This window comes from Chenopodium album, chromosome 27 (genome assembly GCF_948465745.1).
Source record: "Chenopodium album chromosome 27, dcCheAlbu1.1, whole genome shotgun sequence".
Lineage (NCBI taxonomy): Eukaryota > Viridiplantae > Streptophyta > Magnoliopsida > Caryophyllales > Amaranthaceae > Chenopodium > Chenopodium album.
In genome coordinates this window covers 5,422,817-5,445,087 of record NC_137860.1, presented here as the reverse complement: position 1 = coordinate 5,445,087, position 22,271 = coordinate 5,422,817, and the positions used below count along the sequence as shown (strand labels likewise).

The window sequence follows — 22,271 nt, the reverse complement described above, 5'->3', positions numbered from 1 at the left end:
CCGTCATAGCATGGATTCCTTTCCGTTTTTCGATGCTGGGAAGGATCTAGGAGGACCTGTGCCTGACGAGGTAGTTCGTCCTCGAAAGAGGGTGACATGTCCTCGTCACTACAAGAAAAAGGTCAAACTCCGACGGATACGAAAATCTGTCGAAAACTAGGAAACTTCCGACGGAATTAAATCCGTAGAAAATTTCCAACGAATTAGGAATTTCCGTCGAAAATCCGTTGGAAATTTCCGACGCAATTTAAATTCTGTTGAAAAATACTTAATTTTTGACGGATTATTCCGTCAAAAATAATTAGTTTCCGACGGAGAAGTATGGTTCCAGATAGAATTTAGATTAAAAAAATAAAAAAATTCAAAACCCTAATTACATATGAGTCGCCCCTTCCTTACCCCTTCATTTCTCTCTCCTCCCCTCATTCTTCCTTTCTCCTTCTCCCTCCTCCTATCTTCTTCTACGCCCCTTCTCCTTTATCCTTTATTTCGGTTTCTCCTTCTCCCTCCTCCTCTCTCTTCTCCCTTTTTCTTCTACCTCTTCTTCTTCATCCCTTCTTCTTTTCCCTTTCTTTTTCGTTTCTTCTTCTCACGGAACATTAAACTCGAATTCATGTAAAATTCTTTTAATTTTTTGAACAAAGTAAGGTTTTTCATGTCAAATTCTATCTAGAGTTTTCATGGTCAAATTTGACCTTTAAAACCCAAATTCAAGCCAATTTCGGGGTTTTGTTGGTGAAATTCAAGGTATGTTCTTTTTTCTTACTTATTTTTGGTTTTAGAGTTTTTTTTTTTATTTAATGGTGATGTGGTTGAATTGCGATGGCGGTGGACTGGTGGGTAGTTTGTGTAAGGAAACCGCGGTGGTGGTGGGTGGTTTGTGTTCGGGTAATTGTGGTGTAGATCTAAGTCAGGGTTTGGGTGATTTAGTTGCGTGGATCTGGTTATGGGTTTGGTGGGGTTTTGGTTAGTGTTTGGCCAGGGTTTGGTTGTTTGGGTTAGGTGGATTTGGTGTGGGGGTGTCCGGTCGGTTTTGGTGGGTGGATCTGGGTCAGTTTTTGTTTAGGTGGTCGGTGGTAGTTCGATTAGGGTGGTCGGTGGTGGTTGTGAGAAATATTTGAGGAGTTTTATAATGTTATTTGTTGCGGTGGAGGTGGTGGTTTAGCGGTGGGGGCTGATGGTGGTAGGGGTGGTACAGGCTTTTTTTTTAAAGGATTTTCAGATGGAATTTCCGACGGTCTTTTCCATACCAGAAAACCTCTACCGAGGCATGAAATCCGTCAGAAAAATGTTTTCGATTTTCCTACAAACACTACTACGACGGAAAACAGGGTGTTTCGACGGAATTTTTTTGTCAGAATTAAGCTATTTTCTAGTAGTGCGTGAGGAAGCTAGGTTCGAGAGCGACGCGTCAGAGCTGATAGACGTTGCTAGGAGGATGTGGTCTTGGAGGCTCCTCCGAACTGGGACCCTCAAGTCCTTAAGTGGGACATAGACCATCACGTTTCGGTTCGGAGTTGGCGCGACATAGTGAGTTCTTTTGCGTCTTCGTTTTTTTTTGTTTCTCTTTTTTGAATAAGCCTAACCGTATTCTTTTCGTATGTTTTTTTAGAGCGAGCCTAACATGCGTTTGTACGACTCGGCCGACTTGAGAGGCCGTTTTGAGAGCTTATCCGACGTGGTAAAGGGTATAGTGGAGTTTAGGGGGATCAGTCCCCAGCTGGAGGCTCTTCGAGATCTATCGAGTCAGCCTACATCGTCATCTTTCCTTCGTGGGTTGCTGGAGTTTTGGTGGGATTCCACCTACACTTTCCACTTCCCATGGGGAGAGATGAGGGTTACCTCTTTCGATTTTTCTATGATCACAGGTTTTCCTTTTGGAGGTGAGCCTGTGATTATGGAAACCGTAAAGGGGTCAGATAAGAGGCTGCGTGACCTTGTGGGGGATCGTCTTGCACGGCCCTTCATATGTACGTGCAGTCTTGTCCGTACTCAGTTCTTGCCGCCGAGCTATCCGCTGACGAGGTTGATCGGTAGTGTACACATGTAGACATCTACTTTTGGCCTCCTGTCCCGACTAAAAGTGCAATGACGATAACTAAAACCATCTTCGTGTTGGATCAACGTGAAACAAAGACACAAAAATGACTAGCCTAACCCAAAAAACAAATGCAATAAGGTCCAATTAACTAAGCCGATCATAATTAGGCTTAAGGCCGAGCTTAAGAACTATAAATGACGGATTAAGAGGCGCCTAGGTTAAAAATTAATGCTGTCGCAAGAAAATCCGCGCGCATCTAAATGAGTCGCACTGGTCTGGCGCACACAACTAATTCAATTGCGTGCGACACCCGGCGCAACTGTTAGTGATGCGCTCGCGGAAGATTCAGAATTTCATAAAAATATAAAATCGAATCTTACCATAATACCGCGCGCAAGACATTAGTTGTGCTACCCATAGCAGCGCAACCAAATCACTTGCGCTGGGGTGCCGTGCGATTGAACGATTATCGAATCTTACCATAATTGAACGATTTCAAAGTCGTCATTCAAGAAGTAGCAATCGTGGAATATTTTGAATCCAGGCTTCTTGATACCTTCTAGAACTAATGGTTCTGGAAAGTCATAGCTAGCATGGATAATCTTCTCCCTCCCTAATGAATTGTCCATTAAGGGTTTGATAGTAGGATGGGAGTAAAGTGATTATCCATTTCTTATTAAACTGTTGTCTCTACGTGCTTTGATTTTAGCATCGTGAGACTCTCGTTCTTCTTTGGTTGGTTTATATCCCAATCTAAAAGATAAGCTTTTGTTTGGGATAGGAAGTAAAAGTGATTTCTTTATTCCTATTCCCAAGGGCATCCTAGTAAATTAACTATTCTTGAATAAGATGTTGTTTACTATTGGGGTGGAATATGAATCAAGTTTGAATGGTTTTTCAAGGCTTTCCTCCATCTGTAGTGTGCAAATTGCCTCCGCGGCGAAACCCCACATGTCCTCTTCATCATTATCATGGTTTATTTCCAAAAGTTATTAAACATTTATCGCTTTTTGAGAGGAGATGCATGTATAGTCATAGAAGACCTTGATAGTTCAATCTAATCATTTGATGAAGCGAGGATGGTATCGCTCCAAGCTCATGTATCCAAGGACATCCAAGAAGAAGGTTGAATGTAGGTTTAATGTCCATGACATGAAATTTAACCATCTTTTGTATTGGGCATGTGGTATTTGGTAGCTTAACAGTTCCACACACCGATCTCCTTGAATTGTCATAGGTCCTATGTCATTGATTGAAAATCTTTTTCTGAATTAAGGCCTAAGTAATTTGCAGTTTGTAATGGGCATACATTTATAATGGACCCATTGTCCACTAGAGTAAGAGGGATGTTGTATCCTTTGCACCCTACAATTAAGTATAACGCATTGTTGTGGGTAATGTCTTTTGAAGGCAAATCATCACTAGTAAAACTGATTGATTTGTCGGATTTCTTGCTAGTAAGCAAGCTAACGAGGTCCTGGGGAGTTGTGTCTGTACTTACGGACAAAGCCGTTAGAGCATTCATTAGAGAACTTGTATGTTCTTTAGAAGTACTTAGGAGTTCCCAAATGCTGACATTCGCCTTAGATTGGCAAAGTTATTTGACCAATGGATCTTCGTATTCAAGTGGAGGTGGTTTTGATTCTGCACCTGATTTTGAGCTTGGTTTTGAGGGGTTGAAAATCCATTTGGTTGTGTTTGATAAACTCGCCCAGAACGAGTTAGATGATCTATCTCGTTTGGGTTAGTTGTAGGCTTCATGAACCAACTTTCTTCTAGAGGCTTTGAGTGCGCCTCCATTTCAAGATGCTCCATGAGTCATGCTTGATGCCATTGTTTATCAGTAGAGAGATTTGATAAGTCTTTTGATTTTTCCAAGAAATGATCCCAATCAAGCGCTCCGCTTGTTTCGTTTTGTAGATAGGGTAGGTGGAGGTGGGACGGTGGCGTACTTAGAGACATATAAGTCTTGGAAGTTGTCGTCCCATAACCCATACACTTCATTAGTTTCCCCTATGAGTGTTGTGGTTAGAGGCTTCCCTATGGGAGTGATATAATACAAAGGATTGAACGTATCACTTCCCATATGATCCTCATCAATATGGAATGTCCCCAATGGGGATACATTGTTGTTGGGTTTAGGCGTGGGAATTCTCCCATCGTCTAGTAGATCTTGAATCTTGTGCTTTAGAACAAAGCAACGTTCAGTATCATGCCCAACACCTCTATGATAAGCACAATAAGAATTGTTATCCCATTAAGAGTTTATTTTTTTCTAGAGGGGTAGGTGGCGTTGGCCCTGTTGGTGCGAGCAATCCTTTTTCGTTTAATTTTTCTAGCAACTCATTGTAGTTGACAGGAAATTGTGTAAATTTTCTTTCTCTTGTCCATCTTCTTCAAGGGTCATTACTATGATATTGATTTGTGCTATTATTTTGCGTGGAAGTCGCAAATATGTCAATAGAGGATGAAGTGTTATCATTCCCCTTTTTGTAGTTGTTCTTAGGTTGATGATGATGATGCTTATTTGCTTTTTCTTTAGCAAGATCACCTTCAATCCTAGTAGCCACATAATAGACCTTTTGCAAAGTGTCTAAATCAAGGTAGCGTAGATGTTTGTTGTACTTTTCATGATAATGTAAATGACCTTTTGTACTAACTCGAGCTCAGGTGGCCTTTGGGCAAGGTGAGCCGTCTTTTCTCGCCATCTACCATAGAAAGCAAGGAAACATTCATCGTCGCCTTGCTTAAGCATCTCAAGTTCACATAAAGTTGATTTGAACTTTATGTTACTCTCAGATTGGGAGATGAAAGCTGAAACTACATATTCCCATGTTGTCTTTAACTTCGCATCTAGCCCATAGTACTACTCTCTTGCGCCTAGGTCTAAAGATAAAGGGAAAGTCAAAGCATAAAACTTAGGATTAACTCCCTTAATGCCATGGTGCCAATAAACTCATTAAATGATTTTTTGGACTATTGGTCACCTTGAAATATTGGCAAGTCCGTAGCTACGAACTTTTCTGGTAAAGCAAGTCCTATAGGAGGGGCAAACTTTTCTACGTCGAAGTACTTGTTCCCCATTGTGGAACGAAGAACAAGCTTCTCTAACGACTTCTCTTTGATGGATAATTCCTCCATCTTTTGTTGCAAGGCCAAAGTTTCGGCATTTTTCTTTTCATCTTTTTCAAGTTTTTAATCCTTCTCTCCTCGGCCTCTTGAGCCCTTTCTTCTCTCAACCGAGCAATCTCTTCTTGGAGTTGCTCTATGGTTGACATCGTTGTTGGACTAGAATTAGTTGTTGAGGGAAAGGGCAACGATAGACACAAGGGAGCTGTGGTCTGGGCGTGACAAGGCTGGCGACTAGTTTAGGCCGATGGTGGGGTGGGAAGGTGGCTAGGGCTAGTTGTGGTTTTAAGTTTTTAATTATCATTATTTTTAATCCCTACCTTATAAAAAGTTGGAGAATACTCTTATGAATAGTGCATGGACATTCATATCCCTAAAAATGTTCTTTTACATATTTACCCTCATTGAATTAAAAAGCCTTAAAATTGTCTCTTGAATCACCAAAATTGATTAATTATTTGTGTTTATTTCAATATGTAAAACATTTTTTTTAAAGTTTAGACTCTCCATTTTTTACAAAATATATAATTATATGATGACTAGCTTTATTTATTTAATTCGTCTCATCATTAAGTATTTAAAAATTACTATGCAAAATCGCAAATAGATATAATAATATATATACCATGCAAATATGCATAAGGTATAAAGACCACCAAGAATAACTCTCCTTAAAGTGCTAGCCATCTACGCGCATCGCGCGGTTAGAATCCCTAGTTTTAAAAAAAGTTAAATTTAATTTTTTAAATAAGTTAATTAATTTTAATAATGTAACACCCCAATAATTCTCTCTTCAAACCTGTAAGTACCTTGAAAAAAATCCAAAAGAATTACTGACGTGCTACCGCCACGTGTTCAAACGTTAAGGCTATATCAGAAATTAGCAGCGGAAAAACTAAATCAGTAAAAATTAAATTTCAAAACCAACGAATAAAACCAAAATTAAGTGTTACAAGTTGGAACCAGCAAGGCCCATTTTCAAAATCCAAACTAGAAGTAGTAGTATAAAAATATAACCGGGTTAAATAAATTCAAACTTGCAAAAGAAATAAACCGCGAACAATAACCAACTCTCTACTCAAAATCCCACAACCCTGATGTGAGTATAATGTTGCATGTGTAAGAACCTGTGGTTAGTCTGTTCTCCGATATAACAAGTGTAAAAATTGGATTGTCACAGGGCCATTGGAAGGCGAAGGCCATGACCAAGAAAGACACACAAAGGCACGCAATCAGCAACGCTGAGTACATACAAGCTACGAAATAAAATAAGAAATCCCTAACATGCTACTAATAATCAATCATTACGCATCATTAAATTAAAGACTCAACACACGACTCAACTGTCAATTTTATTAAGACTTCACTAGTTGATAGTAGCTAACTCATTTTATATTATTCATTGGATTAAACAATAGACAAGGCTGTCCAACCCATCCTCCATTTGGAACATCAATAAAAGAAAAACCCATGCCTCCTTTCGGAAACATCAATAAACATCCAACGACCACGGGCGCGACTCCGTGACCGTAGTTAGTATGAGTTCTCATCTAACTCCTAGTTTTGAAAAGTATTTGAAATAAGAGACTCGTAGATCAGACGGCCTCGAGAAAAGTGCACGGCTAATACCCCGTGTACCCCAACCCCTGATTGTCATTACTCCAGATGTGCACCAATCCAAAGTTTTATTGACCATCCATCTTACACTTTACGTGATTTACAAGTTTAGACTTGGTGATGACTCATATGCAAACAATACAATCAATCCAATATCAATTCAATTAGATAAAACAAGTTTCCAATTCCATTTCTTAATTTATTAATGACAAGCAACATTTATTATTTATTCCATTAACTACCTTGGTGTATAAACACCTTGAATGCATAAGGCACCCCAAAACCTTAACCTCGTCTTATAAGACTTGAATTCTTCCTTCACTCATTCTATTTCAATAATCATGAATGAGTAATAAATAAATCATTCCACATATTCACATACCTTTTCCTTTGAGCGCATCTTACAAAATTAATGCATAAATAATACTTGCAAATCAACATAGTGCACAACATATAGAAATCACACTGTATAACCAAACAATTATGTCTAGTCTTTCTCTATACATGATACTAGGTTCTCGATACATCCCTAAACATGCTTCTAAAGGCAAGGTTTCGTAACTAGTACGTACCTCGAGTAAACAAATTGGTATGCCACTTCACTAACTAGAAATCACCTTTTATAAAGTCCTCTCCTAAACCAAACAACAATAATTCAATCGATACCCAAGCAATACTAACCTACTTAAAAACCTTCAAAATCCAATTAAACAACACTTTAAAACCTTCCCTTTAGGTAAAATTAAAGGCTTATATATAGTTCTTTAAATTTTCTTCATAAAAACCTTAAAATACACTCTTATACATGAAATTACAGCAAGTTTAAAGTTTAATAAAAATCTGAAAATTATTTAAAAACCCCTAGTAATCTCCCTTTTTAATGGTTGATTAAACCCTCTTTATAAAACATCAAAAGTAGTACTTAGAAACTATTTCCAGCACTGTAGATTAATTAAAAACCCTTCAAAACTTTATCAACACGTCACTTTTATACTCAATTAAAAGTCTTCAGGAAATAATCACTTCCCAAAAAACAACCAACAATTAATTTTATTACCCCACGTAATTTCCAACAATATAATATGATGAAAAACCTCTTAAAACTTCAATAACACATATGTTTATGCTTAATTAAATTTAAACATAATTAATTTTATTATTCAAACTCAAGGATAAAATTTTAAGCATAAAAAAAACTTCGTTAAAAATCAAAAATTGCCCGAAAATCATATTTAGAGGCCGAATTTGGCCACGAGAGGGTGGTGCTATCTTAAAACGTTGTTTCCACATGGAAAACACTACTTTTTTTTTTTATCAAAATCGAATGAGTTCAGAACCTAATCAGGATTAAAACGGGATTAATATTAACGAACGGAAATCTAAAAATTAAAATACGAATTTACATGTTCAAAATAATATGGAATTAAGTAAAACTAATCAGTAATTATAATCACTAAAATTTCAAAACATCATTACTATAAAAGCCCTAAATCAATTGTTCATAAAAACCCTAAAATCATGATTTTAAATAATTAAAAACTCTAGGTTATAAAATTTACAAAATATGAAAATTATGGCATTTATAAAATATGAAATTATAAAGTTTAATCATCAAAATACGATTTGATACTAATTAAATTAATTTCGAACAATAAAATCAAAACCCATAAATCAATAATTATAATAATTACACAAATTAATTAAACAAAGGAGAAAGAAAATAAGACTAACCTTTTTGTGTGGGAAATTTTGGGGATTCATGGGGTATTTATAGGAGAGAATTGTAGGGTAGAATTAGGCCTCATGAAAATAATGGGCCAATTAAATAAACAAATGGGTTAGGCTTTGTTTTTATGATCATGGATTGTAGGATATAGGTTCATAAAATAATTTGTGCTAAATTTTTTTTTTTTTTGACCCAAATTAATAATTTTAAACTTTTAAAATTAAATTACGGAAAAATACAAATAAATATTATAAATAAAATAAAATTTCATTTATAAAATACTTAAACCTACGAGGGATTACAAATAAATAATAATCATTTCATTTAAAAAAAAAACTAAAAGTAAAAGTTTTTTTGACCAATCACGTTGTGACACGTGTAAATTAAACTAAATAAAAAAAATTACCTACTCAACCGGTTACAGGTCACTTGGGACCATTTATAGCGAATTGACAGTAAAGATCGAATTATTAAAAAATAATTAAAATGTGGGATTATTTTGGACGGATGAGGCGCGGGTCGGATTATTCAGGGCAATTGTTTGTAAATTATATTTGAAAAAATAGAAAGTGATGCATCTAATTTAATTTGATATATCCTCATTTAGAAAGTAATGCATCTAAAACAAAATGGAGGAAGTACACATTTTTTCTTGTGTATAAATCAGGTGCCCTCCTTGTCTCCTTGAGACTCTGGCTGGTGGCTTTTTATTTCCCCCATCTTTCTCCTCTATCTTAGAGGTGATAAAAAAATTCAAGCGGGGCCTTGACATCAAGTTTCATGTCCAAACCAAAAGTTGCGGGCTTGTCGAGCCATAGTGGTCTTATTAACTTATTTTGACTTTTTCAGATCAAATTCGAATTTGACTAAAAAGTGTATTTTACTTGCCTGAAACCACCCTATTTTCAAGCCAAATTATCTGGACTAACGGGTCGGTCATAATTTATCGCCTCTACTAGCTATATCTAGATTATATATAATACGGCATACAACAACTCAACATTTTCACCTAAAAAAAATCAACGAATTCGAGTGTTTAACATCAAAATTGCGCAATTCTTTCTATTTAGCTTATCACATATTCACATTCTACAAAATCAAGCAAATTCAACGATGTATTCATCATGTTTGTGCGTTTTTTCTTGAAAATTTACACGTTGGACTTTTTTCAAGTTTCATGTATTATTGATTATAATTTTTTACTAACATAATAAAAGCATATCATAATATGTGTTGTTAATAAGTATGTACTAATATAAAGTTTTGAAATAATTTTCATTAATATTTAATTATATAAAAATAAAGTGAAACTAGTGCATTGACATGTGTGCAATGTTGATCGTGTCATGTATTATGGGACAAAGGGAGTATTTCATAATCTTCAAATTTACTCACAAAAGTAAAAGATATAATATAGTCATGTGTAGTCTTGTTTGATTCGTCTCAAGGAATGCTCTATCAATATTAATGGTTATAATTTTAAAAAGTATGCAACAAAAGTTATTAATGGTTAAATAGGTGTATTGACAACCATGTAAAAGTCAAAATGTATCCAATAAAAAGAGACCAAGGGAGTATTATACTTAATATATGGTAATTTTGTGAAAAATTAAGAATATTTTACCGGAAACTACCATTTAAATGACCATTTTTTGGAACAACTACCATTTTTTTTTTGAAAAAACTACCACAAAACCTTGAGTAACACAACCACATTTATTAATTTCTTGGCAATAATTTCAATTAAGGAGCTAAGCAATCGATGTTTCGGCGACGAGGGAAGGGAGGAGGGGCGGTTTCATCGGCATAATAAGGGAAGGGCTATTTCGAGAGTGAGGGAACAGGGGTAGTTTATTAGATAGTGTAGGTGGGTCGTCACGCCGAGTGATTTTAAAGGTCGGGAGAGGCCGATCGATTGTTAACGGTTGTTAGGGGAGGCGGTTGGTCGAATTTCGATGGGGGTGAGGATTGGGGCTAAGGTTTGACGGTGGGGGAATGGAAGGAGGGATGGTGGCTGGGAAGGGTTTCATAAATTTTGTTTTCCAATTGGACCAATTATGTTGTGACACATGGCTTTAAAAAATAAAAATCAACTTTTATTTAGGTCACTGGTAAATCTACCTAGTAGAAGAAAATCCACCCAAAAATTCATAGTGCTCTAAAATAAACGTAAGTTGGGATTATTAAGAGTAAATCGCTGATTAATAAATTAAAGTGATTTTTCTAAAAAAATAAAACTTAGATTTTGGAAGCACCCAATATAATAAAATCGAAAAGCGAAGACAAGTCGAATTCAGGGTTAATTGGAGGATGAAATGGAGTCGTTGGACTCAAGAAATTGCCTTTTTTATATCTCTTTAGTTTTAGGAAAAATTGATGGGAATAATCCCACCTTTGGAGCATCGGAGATTAATAATCCCACCTTTGGAGCGTCATGGGGGGTGTAGGAATAGATGCCTAGACTAGTGTCTAGGCATAAATAATTAGCATTTTTAGACTTGCCCAAATCCGCCCTATTTTCGGGCCGAATTGGGCCAGGCTTGCAGGCTGAACCAATGTTTATCACTTCTACTAAAAACCCTTATAAAGCCCGCTCTGCACCATATACGATCATATAAAGATCCGTGCCATTTATTTATTAGACGGATCTAACCTGTATTATAAAGGAAAATTTAACATAGTTGGACAAACCTTTGCCCGGTTCTCCAATATTGGACCAACCTTTAAATTTGCCCATATTAAACTTAAAAATTTAACTTTTCTCCCAAAATGGACTGTGGTGACTGGGAACCGGTAAAGTCAACAGAACGCATGTTGACCTTTGGGAAGTTAGTTTCCCTCCCAAACTAATTGAAGCGCCATTACTCTCTTCAACCAACTGTGTCGAATCAGCCATTAATGCTCAAAAAAGCACCCCTCACCCCTTCTTTTTACCCAAATTTCACTCTCTCTTTCGCTTTCAATCCATACTCTCCTTTCCCTTTCTGCTAATTGCTGGTCCCCAAATTTTTCTTTTCCTAAATTGGCTTTGCAATTGTACTGGATCCGTGTAACCATTGAAGTGAAGTTGAAGCAGTTGGGGAAGGTCTTTGGGTGCTCACTTCCACGAATTATCAATGGTACGTATTCGAAAAACCCTAAAATTGTTTAATTATGCTGAATTGTGCAAAATTGTGGGCTAAATTGCGAATTTTTTTGAATTTTTTGCATTGAAATTGCACTCTTTTGGTTGTGTTTTGTAGTTAGGTTTAGTTGTGCATGTGATTGTTATTGCTGTTGTTGTTATATTTGTGTCTAAAAGATGGTATTTTTATGTTTAATGCTAGATGGATGATCCTTTTGCTGCTGTAACTCTTAAGTACTGGTATGGGGGGCGTTTTAAAACCTCGCGTTATGGTACTTTAGTGTATGAGGGTGGAATTGGTAGGACTTTTAGTATTGATCCTGATCAATTATGCTGGTGGTGGTTAGAGGATTATGCAAAACAGTGTGGGGTTGAAAATGTAGAGTCTTTGCTGTATTTGGAACCAGGAGAGCCATTAGAGAATGGGTTGAGAAAGGTTTATTCTGACAATGAAGTGAATGGGTTTAGGGAGATGCTGCTAAAGTTTAGGTGTGTGGAGATATATGTACACAAACGGGTTGAATTACCTAAGTTAGATCCTATTCCAACACAAGTACAAAAAAAACATGCACAACCTTTGACCCATGACTTTGCACAGCATAAACTACCAATAAAGAGGGCCCCACAATTACCTTTAATGATAAAAAATGCTCCCTCACAGAAAGATGCTCCCACATCAATTGTTTTGTGTCCTTCCACAAATACAGATACAACCACCCAACCTATTTCTGTTTTCCCAAAAAACAAAGGCAAAGCAAAATAAAATACTGTTCCTTTAGCTTCCTTCTACCAGCCTGCCTGTAGACACCCATTTGTGTCTCCCCAAAACCAAACCCAGTGATGAATACCTGTCACGTCAAACCATAATCAAATAAGGTGAAAGTGTGGAAAAGTCAAGTGTTGCGGTAGTTTTTTATTAAAAATTCTTTCTTTCTGTTTTCGAAAACCATTTCTATTTTATGAAAACGTCCAATTCAGTTTATTTTGGTCCATGATAAGGGTCCAATAATGGTGTAGTTGGATGGGGCTTAAAAGACCTTTCCAACGATATATTATAAGCCCAATTCCGATGAATAATGAGGAAGTTATGACCAAAATACTAAACTGGGCCCAAACCGGATTTTACCTACGACCCAATGATTATGAGGAGGGCCCAAAGGTTTAATCCTATTCCTAAACTAATTAGGATTGATTAGAATCTTCTATAAGTTTCTAAAATATCTTAATTATCCTTTTTTGAAAAGATAAGATCTTGGAATTTGATTTAAATATAAACTTTCCTTTTTTAAAACTTTCCTAATTCTATTCGGATTTAAACATGTTCAAAGATAGTCAGATATTATTTTCTTGCCTCATATTTTTTATCCAAATTTTATATGGTTGGATAGATCTTGAAATTATCTTTCCAATGATATATTATAATATTAAATCCGAGCTATAACGAAAAAGATATTAAATATGAATAACTTTTGTATACATCCGGTGTACAGTAATTTACTGTACATCGGGGGTCACTTTTTATTAAGTTTAGGGTCAATTTTACAATTTTTTGGGTAACTTTTATCAGTAAAGCATAAATACTTCGTAACCTTTATTTATGTCAGGGTAACTTTTATTCATATTAAGGTAACTTTTGTTCATTTTAGGGGTAACTTTATAACGGATGTTCAATATTTATTGTACATCCGATTTATTTAAAAGTTTGTCATTAAATATATACGAAACTCTATCCAAAACTGACACCGTCCTAATATTTCGGCCATATCTTTTTATCTAAAAAAGATTTTAATCTGATTCCAATTGCATTGGAAAGTAGACTTCAAGAGCTTTCCAACGACATATTATATAACTTATTTGGACTTCTGGATCAAAAGATATGATAAAAACAAAATTCGTAAAAACTGCTGTCTACGAGTTTTATTTCGATTTGAATTCGGATTTCTTTTCTTATTCTTCGACCTTCTCTTTTTTTCTTATAAATAGAGGTCATATCTCCTCTTTTTCAATCATCAACTATCATCAATTCTCATCAATTCTTCCTTAATTCTCTCTATTCTCTCTCTTGAGCAATATATGCTTTCTTTCTCCCTCTCTTTCTAAACTAGCTTTTTAAACACAATATTCCGCATTCACAAGACTTAGAATTACTTAGCCAAGTTCGAAGTTGTCTTCGCCCTAGACGTGCAAAGTTTGATAATTTCTGAGGGTTTGGTCCAAAACTAGTCAAAACTTTATTTAATTTGATTTCAATTTAATTCTTTAATTGTTCTTTATTATTTTCATTGAAGTTTACTAACTTGTGTATTTTGTTATTAGAAAGAGGTACGAGGCTTCAAAGTATGTAATCTTATTACTCTCTTTCAATGTAGAAAGCATGTTTATTATTGATTAATTCCTAGTATCATGTTAGGATGTTATTTTATTGCTTTCTAGTATCATGTTTAGGATGCCTTTACTTATTTCTAATATCATGTTAGTACCATGTTAGGTTTAAAGCTTTGATCTTTATTGCTTAGTGACATGCTAGGATTTGTTATTAATCTTGTTAGTATCATGCCTAGGATCTTGCTATTATTATTAAGCTTTATTATGCCTTATCATGTTATTGTCATCGTTATTATTTATTTATTGATTTATTATTATGTTGCTTCATATTTATTTTATTGTTATTGCTTGATCACACCTTTTATGATCGTTTAAAGGGAATTTGTACTTGAAATCACGCTTAATAAGATAATTAATAATTTGGTTTAGGCTAATGTGATTTTAACTCAAGTGATCGCCAATAATAGTCTTATTTGTGCATTAATTTCAACCAACATAGATAAACAGGGTAGGTTCAATATAATGTTTGTATGTTATTCGAAAAGCGCACATGAATACGAGCAGAAGAAAGTAGAGGCCTATTTTATAGGGCGGGTCCTTTCTTTTGTAGATCGGATTCGTACCCTCATCCCCGGACCCTGTTTGGTTCAAGACCTTATGGACTAGTTGATGGTCCTTTTGGATTGTCTTTTGGGTTTACAAGTTCCTAAAACTTGTTGGCGACTCTTTTGCTCTCTTTTCTTTCCCTTTGGAACGCCACCGTACTTTAGTGTATGATCACAGTGGGGTTCAAGTTTGGGGTTATCATAATGCTTGAAATATTCCCTACACTGCCCCTCTTCTTATTGATAACTCTCCATTTCCAGATCTGACCTCAAACAGTACACTCCTAAATGATGATGATGCTTGGGTTGATAACAGACCAGAAAGTCCATTGGATTGGGGGGAGATTCTAGGGTTGGGTGATGAGGTGGAGGGAGATGAGAAAGATCCCCTTTATGATCCAGCTGTTGATAAAGGGAAAAGTGTTGTGAGTTTGGGCAAAGGTGAAGGGAATGAATCTGATGGTAGCTTAGATTTGGATGATGATGAAGAGTAAAATGGTGAGTTGTTAGCTGGTGGTGTTGATGGTTATGACTCTGAGGTGGATGAGGAGGCTTTGACAACACGGGAGAGGGTGAGAACTTGTACTGCAAAGTTACAGCAGATTGCAAGTCAGCTACAAAAGGAGGCTGCTGAGGGTAAACTAGGTTGTGAGGCTGATAGGGAGGGTTGGAAAGCACCTGCAGTAGTTGCAGAGGGTTATGCTAGTGAGTATGATGAGAGTGAAGATGATTTAATAACCCCACCAAATAGTGGAGATGAGGAAGAAACTAGAGAGCAAAGGAGGAAGAGGGCTGGGAATTCAGTGAGTGCAGACACTGATTTCAGTGTTTTCAGTTGGAAGGTGGGGCAGAGGTTTTCATCCAGGGAGGCTTTCAGGGATGTTGTATCTAAGTATGCTATTTTACAAGGAAGGGCTTTGTATTATGATATAAGCAACATCAAAATAAATCAAAGATTAGGTGTGAAGTGTGTGGAGGGTTGTGCATTCTATTTGTATGGTGCTTGGGAGAGTAGGAGGGCAACCTTTATTGTGAAGATAGTGCAGTTGGAGCACACTTGTCACAGGAACATGAAAAGGAATAGACAGTTGAAGTCTAAATGGGTAGCTAAGCAATTTTTAGAGGTTTTCAAGAACAGACCCCATTGGCCAGCAAAAGAGATAGTTGAAACTATCAGAAGGGCCTTTAAGGTAGTTGTTCAAAGAGGATTTGCATACAAGGTGAAGTATGCATCTCACAGAATGCTTCATGGGTCAATGCATGACCAATATGCTAAGGTTGGAGGTTACATTGCAGCTTTGAAGGGTAGTAGCCATGGTAGCTCTGTTGAGTTGGTGACAGTAGCAAAACTCAGCAAGCAGCCTGCACCACCCATATTTCAGAGGATGTTTACTTGTTTTGAAGGTCTGAAAAAGGGTTAGGTAGATGGCTGCAGGAAGGTGATATGTGTGGATGGGTGTTTTTTGAAAACCTTTTTAGGGGGCCAGTTATTGTCAGCTGTTGGTAGGGATGGGAATGAGCAAATGTACCCTATAGCTTAGGCAGTTTTAGAAGGGGAGAACAACTTATCATGGGAGTGGTTTTTTGAGCATCTGAAGAGCAATCTTGGCCTAGGGGATGGTGATGGTGTGTGCATCATATCTGATGAACATATGGTGAGTTTTTGTACCTTTTGTTGATGTATTCTTTTTTTGATATGTGTGGATGTGATAATGTGTAATGTTTGATGTCTACTAGGCATTTTTAAATGCTGTGAAAAATGTTCTCCCTAAGGCAGAACACAGGCATTGTGCTAGGCACATATATGCTCACTGGCACAAGACTTACAAAGGGGATGAACTGAAGCTGATGTTTTGGAAATTAGCCAAGTCATACAACATGGCAGATTACAATGAAAATCTTGAAGCACTGAGGAAGCTGGACCCTGATGCAGCAAATGCTTTTACAGCATACAATCCAAAATTGTTCTGCAGATCCCACTTAGATACAAAAGTCAAAACAGATGCAATCACAAGCAATATGGCAGAAACCTTCAATGGCTACATCATCAATGCAAGAACAAAGCATCTGATTTACATGCTTGAAGAGATAAGGGCCAACTTGATGCAGAGGCTTGTGTTGAAAAGGCTGGAAATGCAGAAATGCAACTCCTTTCTGTGTCCAAACATCCAGACAAGATTGGAAAAGGAGAAGAATAAGGCTGCATATTGTGATGTTATGCCTTCATCAGAGACATTGTTTAATGTGAGCTACAAGTTGGATTCTCTGGTTGTTAATTTACAAGCAAAAACTTGCACATGTAGAAAGTGGGACATGGTTGGAATACCATGCTGTCATGCAGTGGCTTGCATTTTTTTTCTTGCACCAAGAAGCTGAGTCTTATGTTGATAGATGTTACTGGAAGGAGGTGTATTTGCAAGCATATGCAGGTATGAAGCTTAATGTTAGTCAAACACAGACTTTATGTTATACCTATGTAAGTCTAACCTTTTTTTTCATGCAGGATCAATTCCACCTTGTGAAGGGGAGAGACACTGGCCTGCAGTTTAGTGTGTTATGGACCCTCCCCCTATTAAGATAGGGCCTGGCAGACCTAGGAAAAACAGGATCAAAGACCCATCTAAAAATCCATCTAAGCCAGGTCACCTCATTAGAACAGGGATGGAGATGACATGCAGTAATTGTCATCAGAAGGGCCACAACAAAAGGAAGTGTGCTCAACCAACTTCCACTGCCACTCAGCCTCCCACGAAGAAGCAAGCAACTGCAGCTGCACCTCAACAACAACAACAAACACCTACTGCTGCTCAGTCATATCATGAGGCTACAACACAGCCAAGCCAACTTGGGAGGGGTGGGAGAATGATTAGAGGAGGGAGGACTGGTTCAGCTTCTGGTGGAGAGAGCAGCAGTGCATCTACGACAGGATTAGGAAGGGGATCAAGAGGAGGCAGAGGTTCAAGGGGAGGCAGGGGCTCAAGGGGTGGCAGGGGCTCAAGAGGTGGAAGGCTACCACTTGGTGTGGGCCAGTCCTGTTTGGTGCAGATGGTTCTGTACTTAACCAAGGTCCTTCTCAATCTGATGTACAACAGGGTCCTTCACAAGTCAGCCAGGTTGATATCCCCACTCAGACAAGCCACATCTGATGTATGACACTGCAAGCTGCTGTAATGCACCCTTATTTTGGCAAGAGCATGTTTCCTGATGTTGCTTTTGATTAGTGAACAATGTCTTTTGATATGTTTATCGCTTCTACTAAAAACCCTTATAAAGCCCACTCTGCCCCATTTACAATCATATAAAGATCCGGGCCATTTATTAATTAGACGGATCTAACCCGTATTGGCCGTATTACTGTATAAATGTGGCGGGTGATGGCTTTTAAAAGGCCTCCATTCCTAGTTTCCTACATCTCTCACTTATTTCATTGAAGCGTAGACTCCATGGAAGCGTTCTCCGTTGAATCAAATTCTTGTATCCCCCATTGAAGCAGCTTCTAAGGTAAGTTGTTTGTTGTTGTTATCATCATATCAATTTACAATCTAGGGTTTATATTTGATCTAATTCAATCCAATTATCAGCGCGTTAAGTTTAGGGTTCGTAAATCTGAACTATTGGTTCTAAATTCTCAGATTATGCAACATCATAACCAAAAGAAAAGAAAATTATCAGCCTAATTTGATTATTGAATCAAATATCCCTAAAATTATGTATTTTTTGAGATAATTGAATATGAAATTAGATCTCTTTTCCCTAATTTGATTGTTGTGATTAACTAATGATGAAAAAGAGTGAACATTTTAAGAGTTGAATTCATAATTTTTTTATTTTGGAATTGAATGTTTGATGTTAAATCATGGTTGGTAATTATGGTATAGTATTCTTGTTGCAGGAGCTGTAGAAACTAGTAAACTACTGTTAAAACATGGTTAGTTGAAAGTATTACATGTTTGCATATGGCCACTATCATTTTGTTTTAAAAGTGAATTGAACACTAACGAACAATATAATGTAAAATATTAATTGCATTGATCACTGACACTGATTCACTAATAAGTTATCCAAGTTCAAATTACAACTACAATAAGTTTTAATAAGTTCGCTTAAATTTAGATAAGTTCATATAAGTTAAAATCAGGTGAATAGAATAGACCCTTATTAGGTGATATGTAATGATTTTTTACTGATGTATAGTGTAGTTAAGTAATAAGTTTGACTAATCCCCTTATCTGAATTTTCTAATGAAAAAAAAAACTATAATTTACTTCGAATTCTGTTCACCAGGGTTTTGCATTTCTGTCACATCCATTGGTATTGTTGCTGTTTTGAGGAAATTGGAACTCAATCTGTCAGGGTTTAAGATTTTAGTTGTGTAATTGCCTCATCATTTGGTAATTGTTCGTCTTCTGTTCATAATCTAAGTGACTATAATTGGGTATTAATGGTAAAATGCAGAGTTTGAATATTGCAGAAGGGATTTGTTGTAATCATAATTGTTTGGTTAATTTGTTAGGTGTTGAAATTTATAGTTTCATTTGGCTATAATTTTTGATGGGTTCTTATATGTTGCTAAATTTGAGAAAATTTCGTGCGTTTAGTTTTGTCTCAATATAAATATTTTTTTGGATTTTATTCTGATTCAATTGGCGGTATGTTTAGCATTTCTTAATTGCTTTGTTAGTTATTGGGCATTGGGGTTTTCATATGTTTATAATATTTGATGGATTTATTCATATATTTTGTCAAAATCAAGAAAGTTCTGCGCTTTTTAGTCTGATTATATATATATATACTATGTTACTCGGACTCTTCGTTTTACCTCAAGTACCCATGATGGACTAAAAAGGCAAACTTTGAATTACGGCAACGTTATTTTAGCTGTTCGGCCATGCAATGTATGTATAGTTGGCCAAAATTGCTTAGGATCTACATTTTGTCATCACTTCTTCAGTTGTCATGTTTTTTATTTAGAAGCTCGCTGCATTAAAAAAGCAAAACTAGTTTTGAAATTATTCCAACATCTGATGGCTGTGCAATTGCATCTAATTTAGGTTGTGTTGTAGAAGGTAGAAAGCGTGGTTAGAAATCGAATTCAATCGAATATTATATCTACTGCATGTCTTTTTATGGAGCCATTTTATGGTTGGTTTTGATTGAATCTCTTTGTCCCTCTGTCATATATTGTCAGTATAAAGATGCGATTGAAGGCTGCAAGACTTTCTAGAGCAGCATCTAGGGCGGAAACTGGCCCTACTATGGTGCGAAGCTGGGATGACTTGGACTACGATATATTAATGGGTATAATTAACAGAGTGCCTTGGCGTTGTAGGCTTTACGTTGCATGTTTGGTGAGCAAGTCGTGGTTGGCAGCAGTATTAGACTCATTGTCACCTTGTGGTGTGATCAACCTCAAAGTCATAGATTCCCACAAGTTGAAGAATGACCGTGATTTTCCCAGGTTTCAGAGAAGATACCTTTGTTTCCTGAAGCATATGTTGGATATTAAGCCAGTTGACTCTTGTTCTGCATTGTTCATTGGTGAAACTGTGCTAAAGCCACACAAGTATGTCTATATTGCCAAAAGGTAAATGAATTTTTTTTGTCAATTTTGTCTGTATTGTGCCTTGGTAAAACTTTGCCAGTCACACAACACACAAGTATGTCTATATAGCTGAAAGGTAGATGAATTTCTTGTCAACTTTGTCTTTTTATAGTTGATCCCATTGAAAATGGAATGTTTTTTTGGCTCCTTCCCAGTCTTTATTATCACTTGTCAGCAGTGTGAATTCCTATGGTTGATCTTTATAGAGATTTAACTTATTGGATCTTGAGAATGCCATTGAAATTGTCAAAGGATGTTTCCTGAAAGTTAAAGGATAACAGGGGTTGTGGGTACATTCATTTCAATGTTTTAGGCGTATATAGTGGTTTTTGGGAGTTGATTGTTAAGTAGCAGGGGCATTTTGGGAGGAAAAATCCGGGTATGGGACTCTTGAAGATGGCTTTACTCACTGAATGATATTTTATTAAGATGGCAGAATAACGGAGTACTACAGATAAAATTGGATTCATCACATGTATCAAGATATCAGTATGCAATTTGCTAATGTTAATCTTAGGGTATGCCTTCTTTATGAAATTTATATGCACTTTTCAGGACACCCTCGCTGCAGCGGTTGGTTATTTCTGAGGCATTGGGTTACAGACATTCATGTTTTATGCAAGCTATGCGTTATTGGAGGAAGTTGAAGAAAGTAAAGTGTCCTGTAGATCTGTTTGTATTCTGCTCAGTCTGCTTTGAAAAGGTTGAAAGTCTTCAGTTATTTGGGGTTGTGAATGATGCTGCAGCAATAGCAATCCGTGATAGATGTCCTAGACTCAGACGATTGTATCTCATCTCATGTGCTTTATCAGTCACTGCATTGTCAACAATATTAGATGGGCACAAACGATTGGAGGTGTTGGATACCCGACATAGTTTCTGTGTTCGTGACTGCTCAAAGACTGCTAGTATTGGGATTTCTCAATCCGTGGAGTGGAATGAAGAAGAGATTCGCTGTAAGGCTGCTGGTATAAAGTTGCACTTGAGGTGCACTAAACAGCGTTGTCCTAAATGTTCTGCAACTTGGAAACGCTGCTATCCAAAAATGACGGGTCGACTTGCAAATTATCGTTATTGGAAGTATATTTAAAATTTAATCTTCTTGTAATGTTGTCTATAAAATTTTAATTTATAAAAAAAAAATTGTGATAAAATTTCCCTCACCCAAAATTTTTACTAGCCAAAATATGGCTAATTGACTAGGTTGGTAAATAAAAAAAGACTCTTAGTGACAATTTAAAACTAACCCTAAGCGACAATTTGGTAAATAAACTAATCTCAGGTGACAATTAACCTAAAAAATTTAAAAAATTCCGACAAATTACTCTCGAATACTTAATTTAGTTTCTTTTCCGTGTTTTTTTATACCAAATTTCAAGATAATAAAAAAAAGTTTAAGTATCAATTTTCACTTAATTTTCATACCCCTGGTTAACGAAACTTTTTAAAAGGGATTGAAAATAATATTTCTTTTGACAAGCGGATTGAATATAAATTTGGTATTGGGATTCAGCAAAATAAAAAAGGGATGACATAAATAAATTAATAATTCATATTAAATAAGGATTTTTAAAGAGCTTGTCGAAAAAAAATTAAAAACACAAAAAAGTTAAATTAGGATTTTTATAGTGTTGAAAAAATTAGATATTTTGAGCTAAATGTTGTCTTTTTACCAAATTGTCGCTGGTTTTTTTTTTTAGTCAGTTGGCCGCCAAAATATTTATATCATAAAAGTTTTCAGTGAAACGATAGTGTGGTTTGCAATTTTCTATTTTTGACGTAATGGATTGCAATTTATGATATTATTCATTCAAAGGATTTAATATTGGTTTGACGTGTTAGGTGTGTCACTTACGATTTGAAACTTTCAACTTTAATCTAACCTGTTTAATTTCTTGTCAACCTTAATTTTTTTTTTTGCAAAAATTTCTTGTCAACCTAATTAATTAAATAGGATGAGAGTTTTGACCCAAAGTTGTAAGTCTCGGGTTGGGTATTGTGTTGTGTCAATTTTTTCCAACCCTATGCAAAACGATCCACTTTGATGAAATAAACATGTAATCATATCAAAGTATACAACCCAATAGGTTCACCAATAAGTA

General features: G+C 36.2%; 1 protein-coding gene across 2 annotated transcripts; it reads left to right on the top strand.

Annotated features, from left to right (window-relative positions):
- Nucleotides 1–17,931: 17,931 nt before the first annotated feature.
- Nucleotides 17,932–21,304, top strand: LOC145620793 (F-box/LRR-repeat protein At3g48880-like). 2 transcript variants are annotated; one of them, XM_081675505.1, is made up of 3 exons: nucleotides 17,932–18,068; nucleotides 19,756–20,151; nucleotides 20,725–21,304. In XM_081675505.1, the coding sequence occupies exons 2-3, from the start codon at nucleotides 19,763–19,765 to the stop codon at nucleotides 21,257–21,259; spliced, it is 924 nt and encodes a 307-aa protein (XP_081531631.1). In that variant the 5' UTR covers nucleotides 17,932–18,068; nucleotides 19,756–19,762; the 3' UTR covers nucleotides 21,260–21,304. The 2 variants fall into 2 exon arrangements, with proteins under 2 accessions (XP_081531631.1, XP_081531632.1); XM_081675506.1 differs by lacking the exon at nucleotides 17,932–18,068 and having other exon boundaries at nucleotides 19,746–20,151.
- Nucleotides 21,305–22,271: the final 967 nt, after the last annotated feature.

Coding starts and splice junctions, on each gene's coding strand:
- LOC145620793 (XM_081675505.1), top strand. CDS start 19,763: ATGCGATTGAAGGCTGCAAGACTTTCTAGAGCAGCATCTAGGGCGGAA. Junction 20,152..20,724: donor TATGTCTATATTGCCAAAAG/GTAAATGAATTT, acceptor TGCACTTTTCAG/GACACCCTCGCTGCAGCGGT.